This window comes from Canis aureus, chromosome 3, assembly GCF_053574225.1.
Source record: "Canis aureus isolate CA01 chromosome 3, VMU_Caureus_v.1.0, whole genome shotgun sequence".
Taxonomy (NCBI): domain Eukaryota; kingdom Metazoa; phylum Chordata; class Mammalia; order Carnivora; family Canidae; genus Canis; species Canis aureus.
In genome coordinates, this window is record NC_135613.1 from 6,250,344 (window position 1) to 6,272,497 (window position 22,154).

Sequence of the window (22,154 nt, forward strand, 5' to 3'; positions counted from 1 at the left end):
CTCACTAATGACAGGGCTGTTTGGTCCCCAGGAATTCAGAGGATTTGAATGATTAAGAGTAGCCCCAGGCCTAAATGCAGGCTACATGCCACCTCCCATGGACTTACTTGCATGCCTGAAAGCACCCCGATAGGCCTGGCTCACATCAGTGGTAGCTCAATTAATAGCACAATAATGCATCAATTCTCAGCCAGCTCAACATAATACCCCTTCTCCCTCTGCGATGCCTATCATCAGAACCCACCCCGCCTCTCATTTCAACACACTTCCACACATCTCAAGTGTTTCTTTCTTTTCTTTTCTTTTCTTTTTATTTATTTATTTATTCTTGATAGACATAGAGACAGAGAGAGAGAGAGGCAGAGACACAGGCAGAGGGAGAAGCAGGCTCCATGCCAGGAGCCTGATGCGGGACTAGATCGTGGGACTAGATCGTGGGACTGGATCCCGGGACTCCAGGGTCGCCCAGGCCAAAGGCAGGCGCCAAACCGCTGAGCCACCCAGGATCCCCCATCTCAAGTGTTTCAATCATTGATCCCCTTCATGCAACTTTACTCCTTCCCAGGCCCTTTCCATCACCCTAAATACCCCAGAGGGCTTACCCACCCTCTCTGCCCTCTGCAGATCCCAGCCAAGCTATTCCTGACATCACCCACCAAACCACTCCCTCCTGATCCACAGAAGCTACCAACTTCTAGCTCCCTCGAGGAACTGAGCCTCTGGATTGACGGTGATCAAAATGTTGCTCCCTACCCTAGCCTGCTAAAGACTCCAACGTCTGCATGAGCACGTCCAGCTGGGCCTTCTTTGACCTTAAACCCCATACCAGCCCCAGGCCCTTAAACCCCACAGCTGGCATCTCAAAGTCACTACACTGGCTGAACCCATGTCTGTGGACCCCCATGGATTCTCTCTGAAACCCCCATGCACTCCACTAGTCTCAGCACTGGAGGGCAGGGGGCAGGAGTCAGCCGACTTGCCTTCACAGCCAGGCTGCCACCCACTAACCCAAGAAGGTAAGCATTTTTCAAATCCTTTTGTAATCTTTCATCAAGCTAACAGTCCAATCCACCTAAAGGCTATAAATACATGTAAAGACTCTTGATAAGGATACTAGAACCTGGTAACAGGTGGCCTCTGGGAAGGGGGTCTGAGGCCCAGGGGTGAAGACAGACTTCCTCATCCCCAGAGTTCCTCTTATATTTCTGTTTTTAATATGTGCACATATTCCTTCTCTCAGCTCAGCGCTCCCTCTCTCTCTCTATATATATAGATACAATCTCCCACTGTTTACATACATATAATCCTACACTGGGGCATGCACATAAAAGAGGGACTTACCACTGACTTTTTCTCTTTTTCATTTTCTCTATCTACAAAAGAAAGAAGTCCATGTTTAAAGTCAGCTTTAAGTAATTCAGTCTTCTTCGTCCTAATTTTGGAAACCACCACAGAAACAGTAATATTTATGCTTCCTCCCTGGCCTAAGCATGTCTTTCATGGACATGGGAGTCCCCCCACGGGTGGATGGAGGCACACCCGCCACTGCTCTCTACCTGCACGCGAGACACACTGTGCAGCGGCGGCCCGGGGCCTGTTGGCACCGCTGGGCCCCAATTGTGCTCAGCTTGTTTTGCACTTGGTAGGTCATACTTTCCACTTTCCATGCATTTCATATTTACGATCCTCACAGATGGGTCCGGCAAGTCAAAACACAGGGTGGCCTCCACAGGGGCCCCACGGCTAAGAGTGGGCAGCGCGCGTGGGTTTCGGGGCTGACATCACACGGACGCCGGGGGTGCCCCGCACGGCCCAAGACCAAAGAACGCTACACCCTGGCTGGGCGCGGCGGTTCCCCTCTCGGAAAGGGGCAGCCTCCACCCACTGGGCGCAGCAAGTCAGAGACTAAACCACCCCCACCCTCCCGGGACTGCGGACTGCAGCTCCCGGCCTCCGTCTTCCCCCAAGGCCAAGAGCCGGACCCCGACGGGAGCAGCCCCCCGCCCGCGGGGGTGGGAGGGTCTTCCTGCTCCCCGGAGCCCCCTCCCCCCACCCCCGCTTCCCGGCTTCCCGCCCCACCCCCTCGCAGCGCCCCGGCGTCTGCAGCAGGTGCAGCAGGTGCAGCAGGTGCAGCAGGTGCCGAGGGCCGCCCCCAACGCCCCCCTCCGCGCCCCGCCCCTCCGCCCCCGGCCCCCTCCGCCCCCGCGCCCCGCCCCGCCCCTCCGCCCCCGGCCCCCTCTCCTCCCCCCGCCCCCTCCGCCTCCTCTGCTCGCCCCGCCCCGCCCCGGGGGTAGTTTCGGGTTCGGGCCGCCGCGCAGGGAGCGAGAGCCGCGGCCCCGAGCGAGGAAGAGCCGCGTTACCGCGAGGCGGGGCCCGGCGCGGCGCCCCCCGCGGCCCCGGGCTCCAGGCGGGGCTCCCCGGCCCCTGGCGCCGCGCCGCCCGGGCCCCCCAGGTCCGCAGCGGCCGCAGCAGCATGGCCCGGCCCACCCCGCGGCCCGGAGCTTCCTGCGGAGGCCGCGAGCGCGCCCCTCCCCCCCCCCCCCCCCCCGCGCCCGCCGGGCCGGCTCTTAAAGAGACCGCGGCTCGTTTCACCCTCGGTCGGAGGAGGGAAGCAATTCCAGGCGAGGGCGGAGCCCTTTGCAGCCAGGAAACCTTGCCTCTAACGGGGTGCCGGCTGGATGAACCGCCGATTTGGGGCGGGGGAGGAGGGGTCGGGATGGCCAACAATACCCCAAAACCGTTGCTTAATTAATGAGTGGTGGTTGCTCAATTGGCACGTGTTCTCCCCAGGCACTTGGCACACACTTGGGGTGTCATTTATTCTTCCCAACAATCCTGCAAGTGGATATTGTCACTCCCAGAATCCTAGCTGAGCTGATCCTCTGAAAACTTCGGAAACTTGTTTAAAATGATCAGAAGTATTCATTAAGGGGTGAAGCTGGAACTCAAGCCAGCCTTCTTGCCTCACAGCCTACGCTCTTTCCTCCAAACTTTGACATTTCCAGGGTCTAGACTGTCAATGTATTAGATGACTCAAGAAAGTGTTAAAAAACACAAACAAAAAACAGACAACAGGCTCAAATAGAGTTTGCTTATGCTAAGCCCCCCCTCCCCCAGCCAAGACTTATCTTGTTTCCAGAAATGGAAGCTTAGGCCAGTCCATCAGAAATAGCCTGATCAATACTATCTAGTTTGGCTGCTTGATATACCCCTGCCATCCCCTAAAGCAAAGTAACCTTGCAACAACCACCCAGCTTTTTTGCCAGTGTAACTTTCTTCTTCTGGCTTCCTTTTGCCTATAGGTCTTTTATCTTGTACAGCTCTTTGGAGCTCCTTTCTATCCACTAGATTGGATGCTGACTGAATCAAATTTTGTTTAAACTCTTTATTTTTTTAAGATATTATTTATTTACTCATGAGAGACACAGAGAGAGAGGCAGAGACACAGGCAGAGGGAGAAGCAGGCTCCACACAGGGAGCCCCAGGCAGGACTCGATTCCCGCTCCCCAGGATCACACCCTGGGCCGAAGGCAGCGCTAAACCGCTGAGCCACCGGGGCTGCCCAAATTTTGTTTAAACTATTAAAAATTAACATACCTCAGTTTATCTTTTAAGAAAGGCACAACCAGGGGATCCCTGGGTGGCGCAGCGGTTTGGCGCCTGCCTTTGGCCCAGGGCGCGATCCTGGAGACCCGGGATCGAATCCCACATCGGGTTCTCGGTGCATGGATCCTGCTTCTCCCTCTACCTATGTCTCTGCCTCTCTCTCTGTGTGTGTGACTATCATAAATAAATAAAAATTTAAAAAAATTAAAAACAAAAAAACAACAAAAAAAAAGAAAGGCACAACCAAATTCCAACCGAACAGAAAACTAGGGGTGGGAAGGCAGTCTGTAAATCTCATCTATAGTCAGGTAGCAAAAATTCAGCCCAGGTGTGAGGTAGATGGGGTATATATAATTCAACAGGCCCAGGCCCTGAAACCCAAGCTGATGCAGTAAGAACTGTGTGGGCATGCCCATCCTAGTGCTTGGGTGGAAGCATTTCCTACCTTTCTCAGAAATACAAGATGCTAGTAGTCACCTCTAGGACAGAGAAGTCATTTGCGAGAGGGTTCACTCAGTCTCTAGCTCTACCAGAAAACCACAACCCCATCTGAGGCTTTCTGTAATACCTGCCACAGACCTAGCACAGGGAAAACGTGCCCTCCATAAACTTCAGGATTAAGTTCCACGTGTTTGTGACTTGGGGTGAGGCTGTTGGATCAGACTGTGATCCCCTGGGGGCAGGGGCAAGGCAGGAGGCCCAGGCCACTGATTCAGAATACACATATTCTACATCCAGTATGTGCCAGGCCCTGGCAACCCTTCAGGGAGAGTAGCGGACGCTGGCAGGCTCCTGCTTTTGTGCAATTTATATTCTTTTTTTTTTTTAAGATTTATTTATTTATTCATGATAGACACAGACTGAGACAGAGAGGCAGGGACACGGGCAGAGGGAGAAGCAGGCTCCTCGCAGGGAGTCGATCCCGCATCCTGGGATCAGACCTGAACCAAAGGCAGGTGCCCACCCGCTGAGCCACCCAGGCGTCCCGCAATTTATATTCTTAAGATACATGTCAGCTAGTGTTCAGTGCCATGAAGGGAGAGTGATGGTGGCCACTCTAGACGGGGTGACCAGGGAAAATCCTGAGTTGGTGTTAGAGGTGCTCAGCGTCCCGGGGTGGCCCTGCAAGGGGTTCCAGCGCACCCCCCATCCCCCGCGTGCACACCCCTCCGGAAACGCTCCGGGCGGGAAGCCCCGGAGTCCTCGGCGCCCGACAGGGCGAGGAGGGCGGTGCTAGGAGGAGCCGCCCGCGTGGCTCCCCGCCGGGCCCCGGAAGTGCCCAGGCGAGCCCCGGACGCCTGCAAGGAGACGGCGGCGAGCAGCGGCCCCCGTGAAGCGCATGCGTAGGAGCGCGAGCCGCGGGGACGTGCGCATGCGCGCGCGAGGGCGGGAAGCCTGGGGGCGCCTCGCGGCCGGGGCGGCGGTTGCTGTGGCGGCGCGAGGCCCGGCGGAGCGGGGCGCTGAGGCGGCGCCCGAGGGGGAGAAGCGCTGCTGCCGCGTCCGCAGGCGTGATGTCGACGCTGAAGCCGAAGCCGAAGCCGAAGCACCGCCCCTTCTGCTTCAGCGTGAAAGGCCACGTGAAGATGCTGCGGCTGGTGAGGCCGGGCCCCCGGGCGGGGCGTGCTGGGCGAGCGCGCAGGGCCGCGGGGGACGGCGCCAGGCGGACGGTTCGCGGTGCGCCCGGAGGCCGCTGCTGCCCGCGGGCTTCACGGACGCGCCGCACGGCCCAGGGAGCACCCTGCTGCGTGGACCGCACCGGGTCAGAGGGACCCGAGGGCTGCGGGGGAGGGAGAGCCCGGGGATTGCCCGGGGCTGCCCCGGCAGGCGGCAGGGAATCGCGGTGTCTGGATCTGCTGGTGAACCTGACGCGCCGTAAGAAAAGGAGAGGAGTCGACGCGGCCCCAAGTCTTGGGCCTAAGCAACGGGAAGGACGGAGCTCGCACCGCCTGAGCACCCGGGAAGCAGATGTAGGAAGGGGATCCGACGCATGGGATCGTCCTGTGGGCAAGGCGTGAGGAAACAGGAGCTGAACGACGGAAGAAGACCTCGGGGAGCCGCGGAGAAGCGCTTTTGCATTTTTTTTTTTTTGAAGATTTTATTTATTTATTCATGAGACGGGGGGGAGGGGCACAGGCAGAGGGAGAAGCAGGCTCCCTGCACCGGGAGCCCGACGTGGGATTCGATCCCGGGTCTCCAGGATCGCGCCCTGGGCCAAAGGCAGGCGCCAAACCGCTGCGCCACCCGGGCCGCCCACGTACTTGCATTTTAGAAGTTGTCCCCTAATACCTTTGTCCTGGTAGCTCAGGGGAGATACTAAAGGGCTGTAGCTGTAGGGATGAAGAGGGGATGGGTTCCCAAGACGGTCAGCATTAAATCAACAGGACCTGAGGATTGATACGTTGTGGGGAGTGGTGAGGAGCACCGATAACAGAATTAATTCTAGGGTGGGTGACGGGATAGAAAGTGGTATGAACGATTAAGGGCAAGGAGCAAGCAAGATGAGCCCAGTTTTGGATGCGGTGAATTGGAGATTCCCGTAGGTATTCAGATAGAGATTGCAAATGACCATTTATATGTGAGATGTTGAGGATTGACTTGGGACACGGACCCACGCTTGTCGACCGAGTCATGAACAGAAGCCAAAGGAACGCCAGCATCTTAAAAGGATGGGTGAAAGGAGAGAAGCCCACCAAGGGAGAATCGCTGCAGGGGTATAAGGACTAGGAAAAAGTGACGTGCAAAGAAAAATAGGAAAAAGACAGGCAATGGCAATTAGGCCATGGGGTTCCCATAGGAGAAGAACTAAAAAATGTTCATGAAGTTTAGTAATTCTGAAAAATCATTGAGCAAAAGTAGTTTTCAGAGTGGTGAAGAAACGTGTGAGATATCGGTGGGATATTTAAAAGAGAACTGGAGACAAAGGCTGAAAGTAATGATAAAAGAGCTGTAAATAATGGATAGGGGAAGAACCTAGTGTGACTGAAATCATAGGAACTTTTAAGAAAATAGATTAATCACCAACGTCAAATTCCATGGTGCAAAAAGTTGACAGAGGATGGGGGCCGAAAAAGTAACCCTAGATTTCATGATCCATGAACTCAAGACTATGGTTCAGTAGAGTAAATGAAGTGGTTTGAGGTGAAATGTTGCTAATAGTAATTATATTAATTATAAAGAACGGCTTTTTAAGTTACTGGTTATATTTGCCACATACTCAGACCAATTTAGAAGCTTAAAGGTAGCTATTTTTAGGCTAATAAAGTGATTGAAAGAATTATGAATAATGAGCCTGTATAGATTTAAGGTTTAAAAGTGAGTGTAGGGGGAAATCCTTGGGTGGCTCAGCGGTTCAGCGCCCACCTTTGGCCAGGGGCATGATCCTGGAGTCCTGGGATTAAGTCCCACCTGACCAGCTCCTGGCATGGGGCCTGCTTCTCCCTCTGCCTGTGTTTGCCCCTCTCTGTGTGTGTCTAAAGTGAATAAATAAAATATTTTTAAAAACTTAAAAATTAAAAAAATAATAAAAAATAAAAGTGAATGTAGGGCAGCCTGGGTGGCTCAGCAGTTTAGCGCCGCCTTCAGCCCAGGGCCTCATCCTGGAGACCTGGGATCGAGTACCACGTCAGGCTCCCTGCATGGAGCCTGCTTCTCCCTCTGCCTGGGTCTCTGCATATCTCTCTCTCTCTCTCTCTCTCTCTCTCTCTCTCTCTCATGAATAAATAAAATATTAAAAAAAAATAAAAGTGAATGTAGATGCTACCAGCTAACAGACCAATCATAAAAGTCTAGCCAGGGGAAACTCTTGACAAAACCATTTTCCAAAAATATAGAGATTTGGGGTAGAGCTGTAACATGACAGCTTCTACGAACATGAAATTGACAGACTCCCTGAGACCTATCAGCTTATTTTTCCTTTAGGTCACTTAACATTTCTGTGTTTTATATCATCTTCCTTTGGAAATGAGATTGAATTAGATTATCTTCAAGGCTTTTTTTAACTCAAAATATTCATCAATTCTGATTGCATTCTATTTAGGTTAGAGAAAATATGTAAAAAGTGAAGCATCAGTATTGTTGAGAGTTTTTTTTTTTCCTTTTCTCCCCCACAGGGTTCTTCAGAGAATTGTTTTTCTCTAACAATTTATTTTTAATTTTTCTCCAATATTTTTCATGGCAACATTCTATGTGTAAATTTGACAGTAGATTCCAGATTGCTAAGAGTTAAGGAGTGATGATGAGCAGATGGTAAGGAATTACACAGTCATCATACAGGTGTTTTTGCAAAGCATCATAGAGAGAAGTAGAAAACAGGAGTTTTCTTTGGAGACCAGGATGAATGGAAGGCATGTGTGTGTGTGTTTTAAGAGAAGAGAACTTGGATATGTTTGTATTATGATAAGGAAAGGAGCCAGTGAGGAGAGATTGGAAGGTCTGAGAGAGAGAGAAAAAAAAAAGATATGTAGTAGGAAAAGATGAAGGGAGAAAGTGATGGTATTAAGGGAAGTGATGGTATTAGTTGTACAAGTGGAATGACAGAGAGGGACGCCTAGTCCCCTAAAACACAAAAAAAGGCAATATCCATACATTTTAGTAATTTTTCTTTTAGGTGTGCATATATATGGCATAAACACATTTATTACTTTAGAAATGATCATTTTTACAGCTTAAACTTGCATTCAGTAATCATTGAATGAATCTTTTTTTTTTTTATCCTTATAGGCACTAAATGTGACATCCATGACCTTTTTTATCATTGCACAAGCCCCTGAACCATACATTGTCATCACTGGATTTGAAGTCACTATTACTTTCTTTTTCATACTTTTATATATTCTGAGGCTTGATCGAATAATGGACTGTTTATTTTGGCCTTTGCTTGTAAGTGCTCAGTTTTACTATTAAAATTAACTAGTTTTTTTTCCCGTCATAGACATTTTTAAAGACTAGTCTTTAGTTTTTTAAGCCTTTATGGAATGTCTGATAGGCTTAAGAAGGAGGAAATCTACCCACTGCTACCATATTCTGTGTTGTTACTGGTGCAACCACAGCATAAATTCTCCTCTGAGCTCCCACCTACCAGTAGATGGGACTGACCCTTCTGTTAGAATTCACTTAAGTGTTTATCTATTAAAGAAATTTAAATTTAAGATTATGCTAAGAAAATTATAGAGCATTCTTAATCTTTATCTCCCTTTTAAGTACGTATTGAGATGGCTTCAAAATTGGGGAAAGAGATGGAGGCAGATACACAAGTATCCAAATCTTATATATCTCGGATCTCTAAATGGAAAACTAAAATAATCTGGGAAATGAAGTACAGGGTTATCTTACGTAAGAATGTCTGTAATCATTAATGCTAAATAATTAACTCATCTTATACTACCTTATTTAATAGCATATGAACTTAACTACTCTACTAATAGCATTGAGAATAACTGCCCAGTAGAGTGCCTACATGGTTCTGAAAACAGCCAAAATAGGCAAGTTGAAGATGCTAGTTAAGGTGAACATGTCCCTTTAGCCAGTACTATTATCCAGTTCTGGGATGAACTGAATGACCTTACCTCTCTCTCCTGTTTTAAGTTTTGTCCCCAGCATCCTGTCTCTGTATGTCTCCCTCCTAAGACCCCTTGCTACCACTCCCACCTTTGGCTGGACTGATAGCTGCAGTTAAGTCTTCCTCTGCTGCACTTGTCCCATCTTCCTGGATTCCAAAGTGCTGATATCCAAGCTAGTAACCCCTATTAAGAAGGGAGGACTTTAGAGCTATTCTCAAACCATAAGCATGCCTTCAAGTGGTACCTTCTAGAACCACCTTCAAAGGCCAATGATGAACATTTCAAGCTAATCACAAGCTGAAAAAGTCCCAAAAGGAGAAATCTGGGAAATAGGATCTTCATAGCAATTCTCTAAACTTCTACTTGATCACACTTTTAGAGCTGGACTTGACTGGAGGGAAGTCTAGGAAAAGAGATCACAATGCCCTCTTCAGCTGGCCCTCAGAGTATATAATGTCCTTTAGTAGCAGAAAGAGCTAGGCTAAATTATTCTAGGAATTTCTTCAAGGACATAAACATGGCCCATATCCTCTTTACTCAACAAGTTGTATAGTTGCTCTTCACATTCTGCTTTCCAAGGTTAATAAATCTAATGCATTTTAGTATTTTTTCTCCAAACTATAATTCTCTAGAACTTATTATAGACCCTAGCAATAAACTTGGAGCCCTAAGCTTAACAAACTACACTGAGAGGGCGAGTGGCCTATGTGTAGACTGAAATTTAGTTTCCAGTTCTCTGAGGATCAAACTTTGCTGAGAAATGGTGCTATGTGGTCAAATATGGGATTATTCCCTTATGAAACCCAGATTCCTCTCTGTTCTTGATCTAGGAGAATCATTTATTCAGCAAGTGTTACATGTCTGCTAATCCCAGCTTCTGTAATGTGTTCTTTCATAAAATACAAATCTTTTTTTTAATTTATTTTTTAATTTTTTTTATTTATGATAGTCACACACAGAGAGAGAGAGGCAGAGACACAGGCAGAGGGAGAAGCAGGCTCCATGCACCGGGAGCCCGACATGGGATTCGATCCCGGGTCTCCAGGATCGCGCCCTGGGCCAAAGGCAGGCGCCAAACCGCTGCGCCACCCAGGGATCCCATAAAATACAAATCTTATGACTGTGAAATTTTCAATGTAGCCAAGAAGCAAGACAGATGAGTAATTCAGTAATAGGTGCTGGGATAGATGCGTACCCAGAATCATATGGAGGCATCCAGCCAGGGAAGGGGACCAAATCATCATAGGCTTTCCTGAAAAAAACTATGCCTGAGTCGAGGGCTGAAGGATTAAAAGTAGTTAGTTAGCAGGTATGGGGATCAGAGGGCTTTCCTGGTAGAGGAAGCAGTATATGTGAGAGTCTAGGGGAAGGAAGAGCATGACACTCCAGCACCTGCCTGTAGTTCTGAATGGATGGGATATTGAGTTGTGGAAGAGAGGGGGCAAGAGTGGAGTCTTGAGAAGCAGTAGGAGGTCAAAGCATTGCAAGCCTTTATGTGCCTTGGGTTTTAACCAAAGGGCATTGTAAGCTTTTCAGGGGTTTTAAATGAGAGTCACATGAGCAGCTTACAATTTAGGAAATTGCCATGGTCAGTGTCAATAATGGCTTAAAGAGGAACAAAACTAGACGTAGGTCTCAGAGACCACTTAAAAATTTGGTTCTAGAGATCCAGGAGCACGGTTACCGGGCGGGCTGGGTCTATGGTCGCTCTGCGGGCTGCTCTGCCGGCTGGTGCTTTTTTTATCAGGGCAAGCTGTGTTCCATAGCAGGGAACTTTTGGCAGAGCTCCCATTATTTGCAGTGGATTTTGGATAAACAAGATCTGTTGAAGGAACGCCTGAAGGATTTAAAGTTTCTCTCAGAAGAAGAGTATTGGAAATTACAAATATTTTTTACAAATGTTATTCAAGCATTAGGTGAACATCTTAAAATTAAGACAACAAGTTCTTGAACAGTCTATTTCAAGAGATTCTATGCCAGGTATTCTCTGAAAAGTATAAATCTTGTATTTAAAAAAAAATCTTGTGTTAATGGCTCCTACTGTGTGTTTTTGGCATCCAAAGTAGAGGAATTTGGAGTAGTCTCAAATACAAGATTGATTTCTGCTGCTACTTCTGTATTAAAAACCAGATTTTCATATGCCTTTCCAAAGGAATTTCCTTATAGGATGAACCATATATTAGAATGTGAATTCTATCTTTTAGAACTAACGGATTGTTGCTTGATAGTGTATCATCCTTACAGACCTTTGCTTCAGTATGTGCAGGACGTGGGCCAAGAAGACATGTTGCTTCCCCTTGCATGGAGGATAGTGAATGATACCTACAGAACGGATCTTTGCCTACTCTATCCTCCTTTCATGATAGCTTTAGCTTGTCTACATGTAGCTTGTGTTGTTCAGCAGAAAGATGCCAGACAGTGGTTTGCTGAGCTTTCTGTGGATATGGAGAAGATTTTAGAAATAATCAGGGTTATTTTAAAACTGTATGAGCAGTGGAAGAATTTTGATGAGCGAAAAGAGATGGCAACTATTCTTAGTAAGATGCCAAAGCCAAAACCTCCTCCAAACAGTGGAGAGGAGGGTCCAAATGGAAGTCAGAACTCTAGCTACAGCCAACCTTAAAACATTCTGAAGAATTCCATAGTGGACCAGTTGGAAATAAACCATTGGACAGATTTCAGTTATGTCTTCAATGGAACACAAATGAAAATGAATAGCTTGCTTCTGTCAAACATATTGGGAAGTGATTTTATTTTTGCAAAATAAGTTTTTCTTTACCTAATTTGATTCTAGTACATAATTCATTAAAATTGATTATAATTGATTATAAAAGCTTGGAAAGGTTCTAAGGGGACCTACAGACAGTCTTACATAGATATTTCAAAATTAATAGCTTTTGATTAGTATACTTTTTCTTAATTTGGATAATAGAAATTATAGCTTTTTATTAAGCCAAGAAACATAAAGCATAATTTGTTTAAAATTCTCTTTGGTCATTGAAGGACCAAAAAAGGACATAAAAAGTCAAATATATGACGGTTTTATTTCCCTCCTTAAGTTAAACTTTTAAACTGTATTTTAGGAATCAAATCTTAACAAAATCCTGGAAGATTTTGGTAATGATGTTGATAATTTCAATAGGTACTTGATAATCAAGTACCTATTTACTTAAAAGTACTTTTTATTCAATAGTTTTAGTATCTTGCCATGGAAGATACTAGCCCAGCCTAGCAGAAAAGTGCAATATGTATAGCATACTTTGACATTTTAAAAGTTATTATTAATTCCATAACCATTTTGAAGTGTTGGGCAAACTTAAAAAAAAAATCCTACATGATGTTCTTTGCATTTGATTCACAATTAATCAGGCATTTTGAAAGCTAATTGGATAAAACATCATAATATGGTTGAAATTTGGTAACATTTTAATGTTAATTTTTACTCTGCTGTGAAAAGTTTTCTTTTTTTAAGTTTTTTATATTACATCACACCCTAGTTTATTTTTGTGTCTTAGTGTGGATTTACAAATTTACTACAGGTAAATTGAGCCAGGAACACAATCAGGTTTCAGGCCAGTTTGATACTGGCTGTTCTTAATTCTCATGAGTGTAGGACTTTGTTTTTGGTTGTTTTTTTTTTTTAATTTTTATTTATTTATGATAGAGAGAGAGAGAGAGGCAGAGACATAGGCAGAGGGAGAAGCAGGCTCCATGCACCGGGAGCCCAACGTGGGATTGGATCCCGGGTCTCCAGGATCGTGCCCTGGGCCAAAGGCAGGCGCCAAACCGCTGCGCCACCCAGGGATCCCGAGTGTAGGACTTTGAACTAAATGTTATGTCAGTGGGACTGTGCTATCTGTGGAACTTAAAATAATAATTTTCTTCAGATTTAAAGGAGAGTGATAAAATTTGGAGTCATAGGATATTGATGTACAATTTAAGGATTAAATTTTTTATAAATCAATTGTGAACAATGGATTATTAAATTAAATGTTGACTTCCTAGTATAAAACTTCAAGAATAAAAGTAAAGTTCTCCAGCTTAAAAAAAAAAAATTGGTTCTAGGGACGCCTGGGTGGCTCAGTGGTTAAGCGTCTGCCTTCAGCTCAGGTCCTGATCCTGGAATCTAGGATTGAGTTCCACATCAGGCTCCTTGTGTGGAGCCTGTGTCTCCCTCTGCCTGTGTCTCCACCTCTCTCTCTCTCTCTCTCTCTCTCTCTCTCAAATAAATAAAATCTTTTAAAAAAATTGTTGGTTCTGTAATCCAGGCATGAAAATTATAAAGGCCTGAACTACAGTGATAACAGTAGTTGTAGAGAAAGGGTTAACCGGGTAGAATTGATAGGACTACGTACATAAGAATTAAGAATATCTGCCATTTAAGTATCTTGAGATGATAATGATATAGGAACTACAGAAAGAAGAATAGGTTTAAGGAAGGGCCAGGGAGAGGAATGCAATGAGTTCAGTTTGAGAAATACTAGGTTTTAGTTGCTTATGGAATATTCAGATGGAAATACTCAAAACAGGTCTGAAGTTTGGGAGATAGGAGTTAAAGCTGCAACTTTGGAAGTCAACACCTTGTGATGGTAGATGAGCTCTGGGACTGGCCTAAATGGGAAAGAAAGAATGGAAAGCAAGCTGAAGGTAAAACTGGGAAACGCCCACATATTGGGTGAAAAGGAGGAGGAGCCAGAGAAAAGCAGGAAAGAATGCAAGGGAGACCCATGTCATAGAAGGCAAGCGAGGAAAACATTTCAAAAAGGAGTGGTGAACACTGGCACATGTAAAGAGAGCAAAATAAGTCCTGGAAGAAATAAATATTCACAGACTGTATTCCTGGAGGTCCCTTGACCAAAATGGTGTCCCTCAAGTGGACAGGTGACCAGAAAGCTGAAAGTATGGTTAGACTGAGCAGAGGAAGAGAAACAACCGTAACTAGAGGGGTGCTGCATTGAGGAAAGCTAGCCAGGGACAAAGAAGGATAATGAACAGAATAAGGTCCCTGCAGAGTGGTACACTCCCTAGAACCCACTTTTACCCATAAGCCATTCATATACACTTTCCTGAATTACTCACAGGAGGCAGGGCTGTCTGTCTGAAGTAAATGTGTGGCTTGCCTTGAGGCCAGCAAAATATCCAACACAGAGGAACATTAACCAATGACAGTCTGAATATTTCTTGCAAATGAGAACTTTTTCTTCCTACATGCATCTAATCTTGCCTGGTCCCCATGGAACTCTTCCTTTTTTTTTTTTTTTTTGTTTGTTTTGAGAAAATGTGAATGAGGCAGAGGGATAGAATTTCAAGCAGATTCTGTGCTGAGCGTGGAGCCCAACATGGGGCTCTATCTCATGACCCTGAGATCATGACCTGAACTGAAATCAAGAGGTGAATGCTCAACCTACTGAGCCACCTATGCACCCCCATTTTCTTTTTAATAACCACATTTCTAAATTACCAGTTTAAGGTCTGATATTTGTATATTAACAATACATTCCTGCCTACAGTTCCCTGTAAACAGATATAAACCATTCCAGAATAAAGACAGTTTACCTTTCCCACACTATACATCCATTCAAAATGCTAGCTTAAAGCCATTGTTCAGAGGGCAAAAGCTTTGTTTCTAGAAATCACTAAAGAAATGAACTACATGATCAGAAATAATAGCATAAACAGCCAGCCATTGCATGCAGATGTATGAAAGTTTTTTCCTGAAAATTACTACTTTCTGCCAAGTGGGTGCAGCTTTTTTATGAATTACATTAACTGCATTTTAGTAACATTATAGAGTTGTCTGATTTACAGTGTAAACAACTCCACATTTTCTCTTAGCATTCTGTACCATTCTATTATAAACCTTCCACACAATACATCATCCAGTCCCAACCAGATGAGTTCTCCTTCCAACTGCATTTAAATAAAAAGGAAAGTCTAAGTAGTTAAATGATTGGTATATCATAGGTCAAGAAAAACACTAGGCATTGCTGTAGACCAAATGCAATATAGGCATCATTTTACTGTGGCACTTGGATTTCCTAAAATAATTTTTAAAACCACTAAATTTAATAAAATGAAAATTTCAAAATCTCTAGGCAGCTGATTTATTTTTTGGTGATCTTCATGTAAAGCTGACCTTGCTATTCTGTGTTTTAGGATATTATCAACTCAGCGATAGCAGCAATATTCATGATAATCATATCTGTGTTGTCACTGTTACCAGAAACCACAACATTTATAGTCCTTGGAGGGGTAAGTATAGGTTTTTCTGATTTCTTGCTTTAGGTTTAATTAGTATTCAAATTTCCTTGAAAAATAGATACAAGAACAGAAATCTACACTGTATTCATCCTTGGGGCTCTTAGGCCAGTATATAGTCCCTAGTGGCTTAATATTTTTTGTGTGAGTACATGTCCTGATTAACATGGAAGAATATGATTTCACCCTAAAACTGAAGTTAACCAAGCTGTAGTTCCTATATATTCTGCATCAATATTCAGGGCTAGACTAGACTGATCTGTTACATTTAGCTCTGAGAAACCTGATGTCAAGCAGAAGACCATGGATGAGTCTCATAGCTCTCCCTTTTAAAGAAAAGGCTATATACCACTTGTTAAGGTGAGACAGATTGCTCTGAACTCAGTTTTGTTTCGTTTTGGTTTTGTCCAGATCTTTCTTCAGATGGAATATAAGATGTCTCATGACATGGTGGTAGGAAGCTTTATAACTAAAGAATTTATTTTGAACTTTACTTGAAGAGAAACAAGCCAGTTTAATCAGACTTTATCCAGGAAGGCAAGCCAAAATAAATAAGAATCAAATAATTGAGTTTTAGTTCCATCTGATACTCTTCTGAAATTTCTTTTTTTTTTCTCTTCTGAGATTTCTTTTTTTTTTCTTCTGAGATTTCTTATAGGAGGTTCAAAATCATTTGGCTTTTATAGATTCTGATCTAGAGATGTGAATCAGAAAGTTCTTAAATAAATCTCCCTCCTACTTCCTTGTCTTTCCATAGTATGGGCCACTTAGGAGAACTAACCATTCTCAGATAGCCATGTATGTCACAGTCCATGGTTTTTCATCTCCTTATTAAGCCCCAAGCAACTTCATAAGGGATAAGAATTATTCTAGAAATGAAATAGTGCTATAATAGCAATTTCTTTTTCAATATTGCCCTGGCTATTTGGGGTCTTTTCCGATTCCACACAAATCATAAGATTATTTGTTCCAACTCTCTGAAGAAAGTCCATGGTATTTTGATAGGGATTGCACTAAATGTGTAAATTGTCCTGGGTAGCATTGACATTTTCACATATTAATTCTTCTAATCCATGAGCATGGAATATTTTTCCATCTCTTTGCATCTTCCTCAATTTCTTTCAGAAGTGTTCTGTAGTTTTTAGGGTATAGATCCTTTACCTCTTTGGTTAGGTTTATTCCTAGGTATCTTATGCTTTGGGGTACAATTGTAAATGGGATTGACTCCTTAATTTCTCTTTCTTTAGTTTCGTTGTTAGCGTACAGAAATGCCACTGATTTCTGGGCATTGATTTTGTATCCCGCCACACTGCCAATATGAGTTCTAGCAATCTTGGGGTGGAGTCTTTTGGGTTTTCTATGTACAGTATCATGTCATCTGCAAAGAGGGAGAGTTTGACTTCTTCTTTTCCAATTTGAATGCCTTTTATTTCTTTTCGTTGCCTGATTGCTGAGGCTAGGACTTCTAGTACTATGTTGAATATCAGTGGTGAGAGTGGACATCCCTGTCGTGTTCCTGATCTTAGGGGAAAGGCTCCCAGTGTTTCCCCATTGAGAATGATATTTGCTGTGGGCTTTTCATAGATGGCTTTTAAGATGTTGAGGAATGTTCCCTCTAGCCCTACACTATGAAGAGTTTTGATCAGGAATGGATGCTGTATTTTGTCAAATGCTTTCTCTGCATCTATTGAGAGGATCCAATGGTTCTTGTTTTTTCTCTTGTTGATAATGATCTATCATGTTGATTGCTTTACGAGTGTTGAACCAGCCTTGCATCCCAGGCATAAATCCCACTTGGTCATGGTGAATAATCTTCTTAAAGTACTGTTGGATCCTATTGGCTAGTATCTTGTAGAGAATTTTTGCATCTGTGTTCATCAGGGATATTGGTCTATAATTCTCCTTTTTGGTGGGGTCTTTGTCTGGTTTTGGAATTAAGGTGATGCTGGCCTCATAGAACGAGTTTGGAAGTATTCTATCCCTTTCTACCTTTTGGAACAGCTTTAGTAGAATAGGTATTGTTTCTTCTTTAAATGTTTGATAGAATTCCCCTGGGAAGCCATCTGGCCCTGGACTTCTGTGTCTTGGGAGGTTTTTGATGGCTGCTTCAATTTCCTCCCTGGTTATTGGCCTGTTCAGGTTTTCTGTTTCTTCCTGTTCCAGTTTTGTAGTTTGTGGTTTTCCAGAAATGCGTCCATTTTTTCTAGATTGCCTAATTTATTGGTGGATAGCTGCTCATAATATGTTTTTTAAATTGCTTGTATTTCCTTGGTATTGGTTGTGATCTCTCCTTTTTCATTTGTGATTTTATTAACTAGAGTCTTTTCTCTTTTCTTTATAATAAGGTTGGCTAATGGTTTATCTATCTTATTAATTCTCTCAAAGAACCAACTCCTGGTTTTGTTGATCTGTTCCACAGTTCTTCTGGTCTCTATTTCATTGAGTTCTGCTTGAATCTTTATTAACTCTCTTCTTCTGCTGGGTGTAGGTTTTATTTGCTGTTCTTTCTCCAGTTCCTTTAGGTGCAAGGTTAGCTTGTGTACTTCAGTTTTTTCCAATTTTTTGAGGGATGCTTGTATTGCGATGTATTTCCCTCTCAGTACTGCTTTTGCTGTATCCCAAAGATTTTGAATGGTTGTATCTTCATTCTCATTAGTTTCCATGAATATTTTTTTAAAGATTTTATTTATTTATGAGAGAGACAGAGAGAGAGAGAGGCACAGGGAGAAGCAGGCTCCATGCAGGGAGCCCGATGCCGGACTTGATCCCAGGACTCCAGGATCACGCCCTGGGCTGAAGGCAGGTGCTAAACCGCTGAGCCACCTAGGGATCTCCCTCCATGAATCTTTTTAATTCTTCTCTAATTTACTGGTTGACCCTTTCATCTTTTATCAGGATGATCTTTAACCTCCACGTGTTTGAATTTCTTCCAAATTTCTTCTTGTGATTGAGTTCAAGTTTCAAAGCATTATGGTCTGAAAATATGCAGGGGTTAAGACCTGATTTGTGACCCAGTATGTGGTCTATTCTAGAGAAAGTTCCATGTGCACTTGAGAAGAATGTGTATTCAGTTGAGTTTGGATATAAAGTTCTGTAAATATCTGTGAAATCCATCTGGTTCAGTGTATCATTTAAAGGTCTTGTTTCTTTGGAGATGTTATGCTTAGAAAATCTGTCATTTGCAGAAAGCACTGTATTGAAGTCTCCCAGTATTAGTGTATTATTATCTAAGTATGTCTTTACTTTGGTTATTAATTGATTGATATACTTGGCAGCTCCCACATTAGGGGCATAAATATTCATGATTGTTAGGTCCTCTTGTCGGATAGATCCTTTAAGTATGATATAGTGTCCCTCTTCATCTCTTACTACAGTCTTTGGAATAAACTTTAATTTATCTGATATGAGGATTGCTACCCCTGCTTTCTTTTCAGGACCATTTGAATGGTAAATGGTTCTCCAGCCTTTCATTTTCAGGCTGGAGGTGTCCTTAGGTCTAAAATGAGTCTCTTGTAGACAGCAAATAGATGGGTCTTGTTTTTTTATCCAGTCTGAAACCCTGAGTCTTTTGATGGGATAATTAAGCCTATTCACGTTCAGAGTTACTATTGAAAGATGTGAATTTAGTGTCATCATAATACCTATTCAGTCCCTGTTTTTGTGGATTATTTCTTTGGGCCTCCTCTTTCTTTTACGGGGTCTCCCTTAATATTTCTTGCAGAGATGGTTTGGTGGTCACATATTCTTTCAGTTTCTGCCTATATTGGAAGCTCTTTATCTCTTCTTCTATTCTGAATGTGAGCCTTGCTGGATAGAGTATTCTTGGCTGCATATTCTTCTCATTTAGGACCCTGAATATATCCTACCAGCCCTTTCTGGCCTGCCAGGTCTCTGTGGAGAGGTCTGCTGTTAATCTAACATTTCTCCCCATATAAGTTAGGGATCTCTTGTCTCTTATTGCTTTAAGGATTTTCTCTTTGTCTTTGGAATTTGCAAGTTTCACTATTAAATGTTGAGGTATTGAATGCTTTTTATTGATTGGGGGGGGGGGACTCTCTCTATGTCCTGGATCTGAATGCCTGTTTCTCTCTCCAAGTTAGGGAAGTTCTCATCTATGATTTGTTCAAATATGCTTTCTGGTCCTCTGTCCCTAACACCAATTAAACGTAGATTTTTTTCCTTCTGAGGCTGTCATTTATTTCCTTTAACCTTTCCTCGTGGTCTTTTAATTCTTTTTCTCTTTTTTCCTCAGCTTCCTTCCTTGCCATCAACTTGTCTTCTATGTCACTCACTCTTTCTTCTACCTCATTAACCCTCATCGTTAGGACCTCCAGTTTGGATTGCATCTCATTTAATTGATTTTTAATTTCGGCCTGATTAGATCTAAATTCTGCAGTCATGAAGTCTCTTGAATCCATTATGCTTTTTTCCAGAGCCACCAGTAGCTTTATTATTGTACTTCTGAATTGGCTTTCTGACATTGAATTTTAATTCAAATTCTGTAACTCTGTGGCAGAGAGTACCATTTCTGATTCTTTCTTTTGTGGTGAGTTCTTCTTTCTAGTCATTTTGCTCAGTGAAGAGTGGCTAAAAACGAGTTGTACTTATTCGAAGCGCAAACTCTTCTCTCTGTAGCATTCCAGCTGTTCTCTCTTTAACTCTCAGGTCGAATTTGTAGGTTTTCAGGATGATTTGAAAGTTATCTAGGTAAGTTGGTGGGGACAGGTGATTTGGGGGACCCTACTCTTCCGCCATCTTGCCCCGCCCCTTAAATATTTTTTTTAAACTTACGAATAAAAAAAAGATAATCTTATCCCTCTACTATGGAGAAAGAGGAACAAGGCATAGGACTTACAATTGACCCTTGAACATCAATCCCCCCACACACACTTGAAACTTTTTAAACTCTGACTTCCCAAAAACTTAGCTACTAATAGCCTACTGCTGACAAGAAGCACTGAAAATATAAAGTTAACACATATTTTCTATATTATATATATATATTAAACCCTGTATCTTACAATAAAGTAAGCTAGAGAAAAGAAAATGTTATTAAGAAAATCATAAGAGAAAATACATTTACAGTACTGTACTATAATTATTGGAAAAAAAATCATATGTAAGAGCACCTATGCAGTTCAAACCCATGTTGTTCAAAGGTCAACTGTACTTTTACTCATTTGCTTATTCATTCACTGATTCATGGTTTAAAAATATGCACTTTAGTAGATGCTGACAAAATATAGAGTTGTGCTGTCCAGTGCAGTATCCACTAGCCACATATGACTACTGAGCCCTGGGAATGTAGCTGGTCTGATTGAGATGATCTATACATTTAAAATACACACTGGATTTCAATGACTTACCAAAAACTGTATAACATTTCATAATAATTTATTATATTGATGACATACTAAAATTATATTTTGGATATACTGGGCTAAACAAAATATGTTATTAAAATTAATTTCACTTGTTTTTTGTTCTTTTTAATGTGCTATTAGAAAATTTTAAATTATGTGGCTTACATTGGTGACTCACATTATATTTCTTTTGACAGCATGGACTAGAACATGAGCCCACCTTATCCTCAAATTGCTTAGAGCCTAATACAGAGAACAGAAATGCAAACAACTGTATATAAGCCATTGATAGAGTACTGTAGGCCACAAAAAAGAGAAAGCAGCTACCTTGCTCTGTCAGTAGAAATGCAACTTCCTAGGAATAAAGGGGAGACAAGGGAGATGTTTCCAGGTAGAAGAACCAGCAACATGCAGAGTACCAGAGTTATGGATGGATAGGTAGGAGGTACTTTTTGTGGTCAGAACCTAGGAAGCTGAGTTTGAGATTCAGGATGGAAAATGGAATGGAATCTAGAGCCAAGAGGCCAGACTTCCTAGCCATTGGATGGAACTGACCAAATAGCATGCAAGGTATATTCTTCTTTTCTAGCCCAGGTGCCAGCTCTCAGATAGCCATCAGAATACCTAAAGACCAGGTTCTAGTTTATTCCCTTTACCTTTTTTTTTCTCCTGAGGCCTCCTTAGAATCCCACCCTTAAGTGGATGTAGCCTAGCCTTTAAGAGTTCACTTTGGATCATCTTATCATTCCAGTTCTCTAAAGTGTTTATCACAGCTACAGTTGCAATGATTTAATCTTGAGCTGGTGTTAACTTTGGCCCTTTCTTCAGTAGAGTTTGTAATAAGAAAGGCAGTTGAACATTGAGGGCAGGTCAAGAGATCCAGACAAGTATTAATTTCAGAGCCCACACCACTTCAGTATTATTTCTGCTTACCTAAGTTATCTTTTCCCTTTCTCTAGGCAGCTAGGGAACTTGAGAATGAGAATAAAAGGATCCTTGAAGTTTCCTCCCAGTTTAGCATTAGGTGGAAGTGGATGGAGCAATCTCAGTATCCTAGCAGGAGAGGAAGCCAAATAAAACCTGTGTGAATGATGGAGGTCCAGACCGCCGGGACAGCAGTGACAAAGTGTGTTTGTTTCCAGGTGTTTGGACTCCTAGTAGCAGTGTGCTGTATTGCCGATGGGGTCCTTATGTACCGGAAGCTTCTATTTAATCCAAGTGGTCCTTATCAGAAACGTACTATTCATGACAAAATATAAAGGTTTTGTCATTTTATATTACTTTTTAGTTGATCCTAAGTATTAAATATATTTTTTTATTCTTCCACCTATTTCCTGTGGTTGTTCTTTTAATCTCAATATGGGAACTG

The 22,154-nt window shown here is 43.2% G+C and overlaps 1 protein-coding gene and 1 pseudogene across 3 annotated transcripts; both read left to right on the top strand.

Annotated features, from left to right (window-relative positions):
• Positions 1-5,016: 5,016 nt before the first annotated feature.
• Positions 5,017-22,115, top strand: LOC144306504 (chemokine-like factor). Of its 3 annotated transcripts, none has more exons than XM_077885893.1 (4): positions 5,017-5,201; positions 8,326-8,484; positions 15,321-15,416; positions 21,745-21,921. In XM_077885893.1, exons 1-4 carry the CDS (start codon positions 5,118-5,120, stop codon positions 21,871-21,873), a joined length of 468 nt encoding a protein of 155 aa, XP_077742019.1. In that variant the 5' UTR covers positions 5,017-5,117; the 3' UTR covers positions 21,874-21,921. The 3 variants fall into 3 exon arrangements, with proteins under 3 accessions (XP_077742019.1, XP_077742029.1, XP_077742036.1); XM_077885903.1 differs by lacking the exon at positions 21,745-21,921 and adding an exon at positions 21,928-22,115 and having other exon boundaries at positions 5,026-5,201; XM_077885910.1 differs by lacking the exons at positions 8,326-8,484; positions 21,745-21,921 and adding an exon at positions 21,928-22,115 and having other exon boundaries at positions 5,028-5,201.
• Positions 8,533-13,128, top strand: LOC144306494 (cyclin-C pseudogene; annotated as a pseudogene).
• Positions 22,116-22,154: the final 39 nt, after the last annotated feature.

Excerpts from the sequence above, each read along its gene's own strand:
- LOC144306504 (XM_077885893.1), top strand. The coding sequence starts at position 5,118 with ATGTCGACGCTGAAGCCGAAGCCGAAGCCGAAGCACCGCCCCTTCTGC. Across the intron at positions 8,485-15,320 it reads GTTTATTTTGGCCTTTGCTT|GATATTATCAACTCAGCGAT; the intron begins GTAAGTGCTCAG and ends TCTGTGTTTTAG. Across the intron at positions 15,417-21,744 it reads CATTTATAGTCCTTGGAGGG|GCAGCTAGGGAACTTGAGAA; the intron begins GTAAGTATAGGT and ends CCCTTTCTCTAG.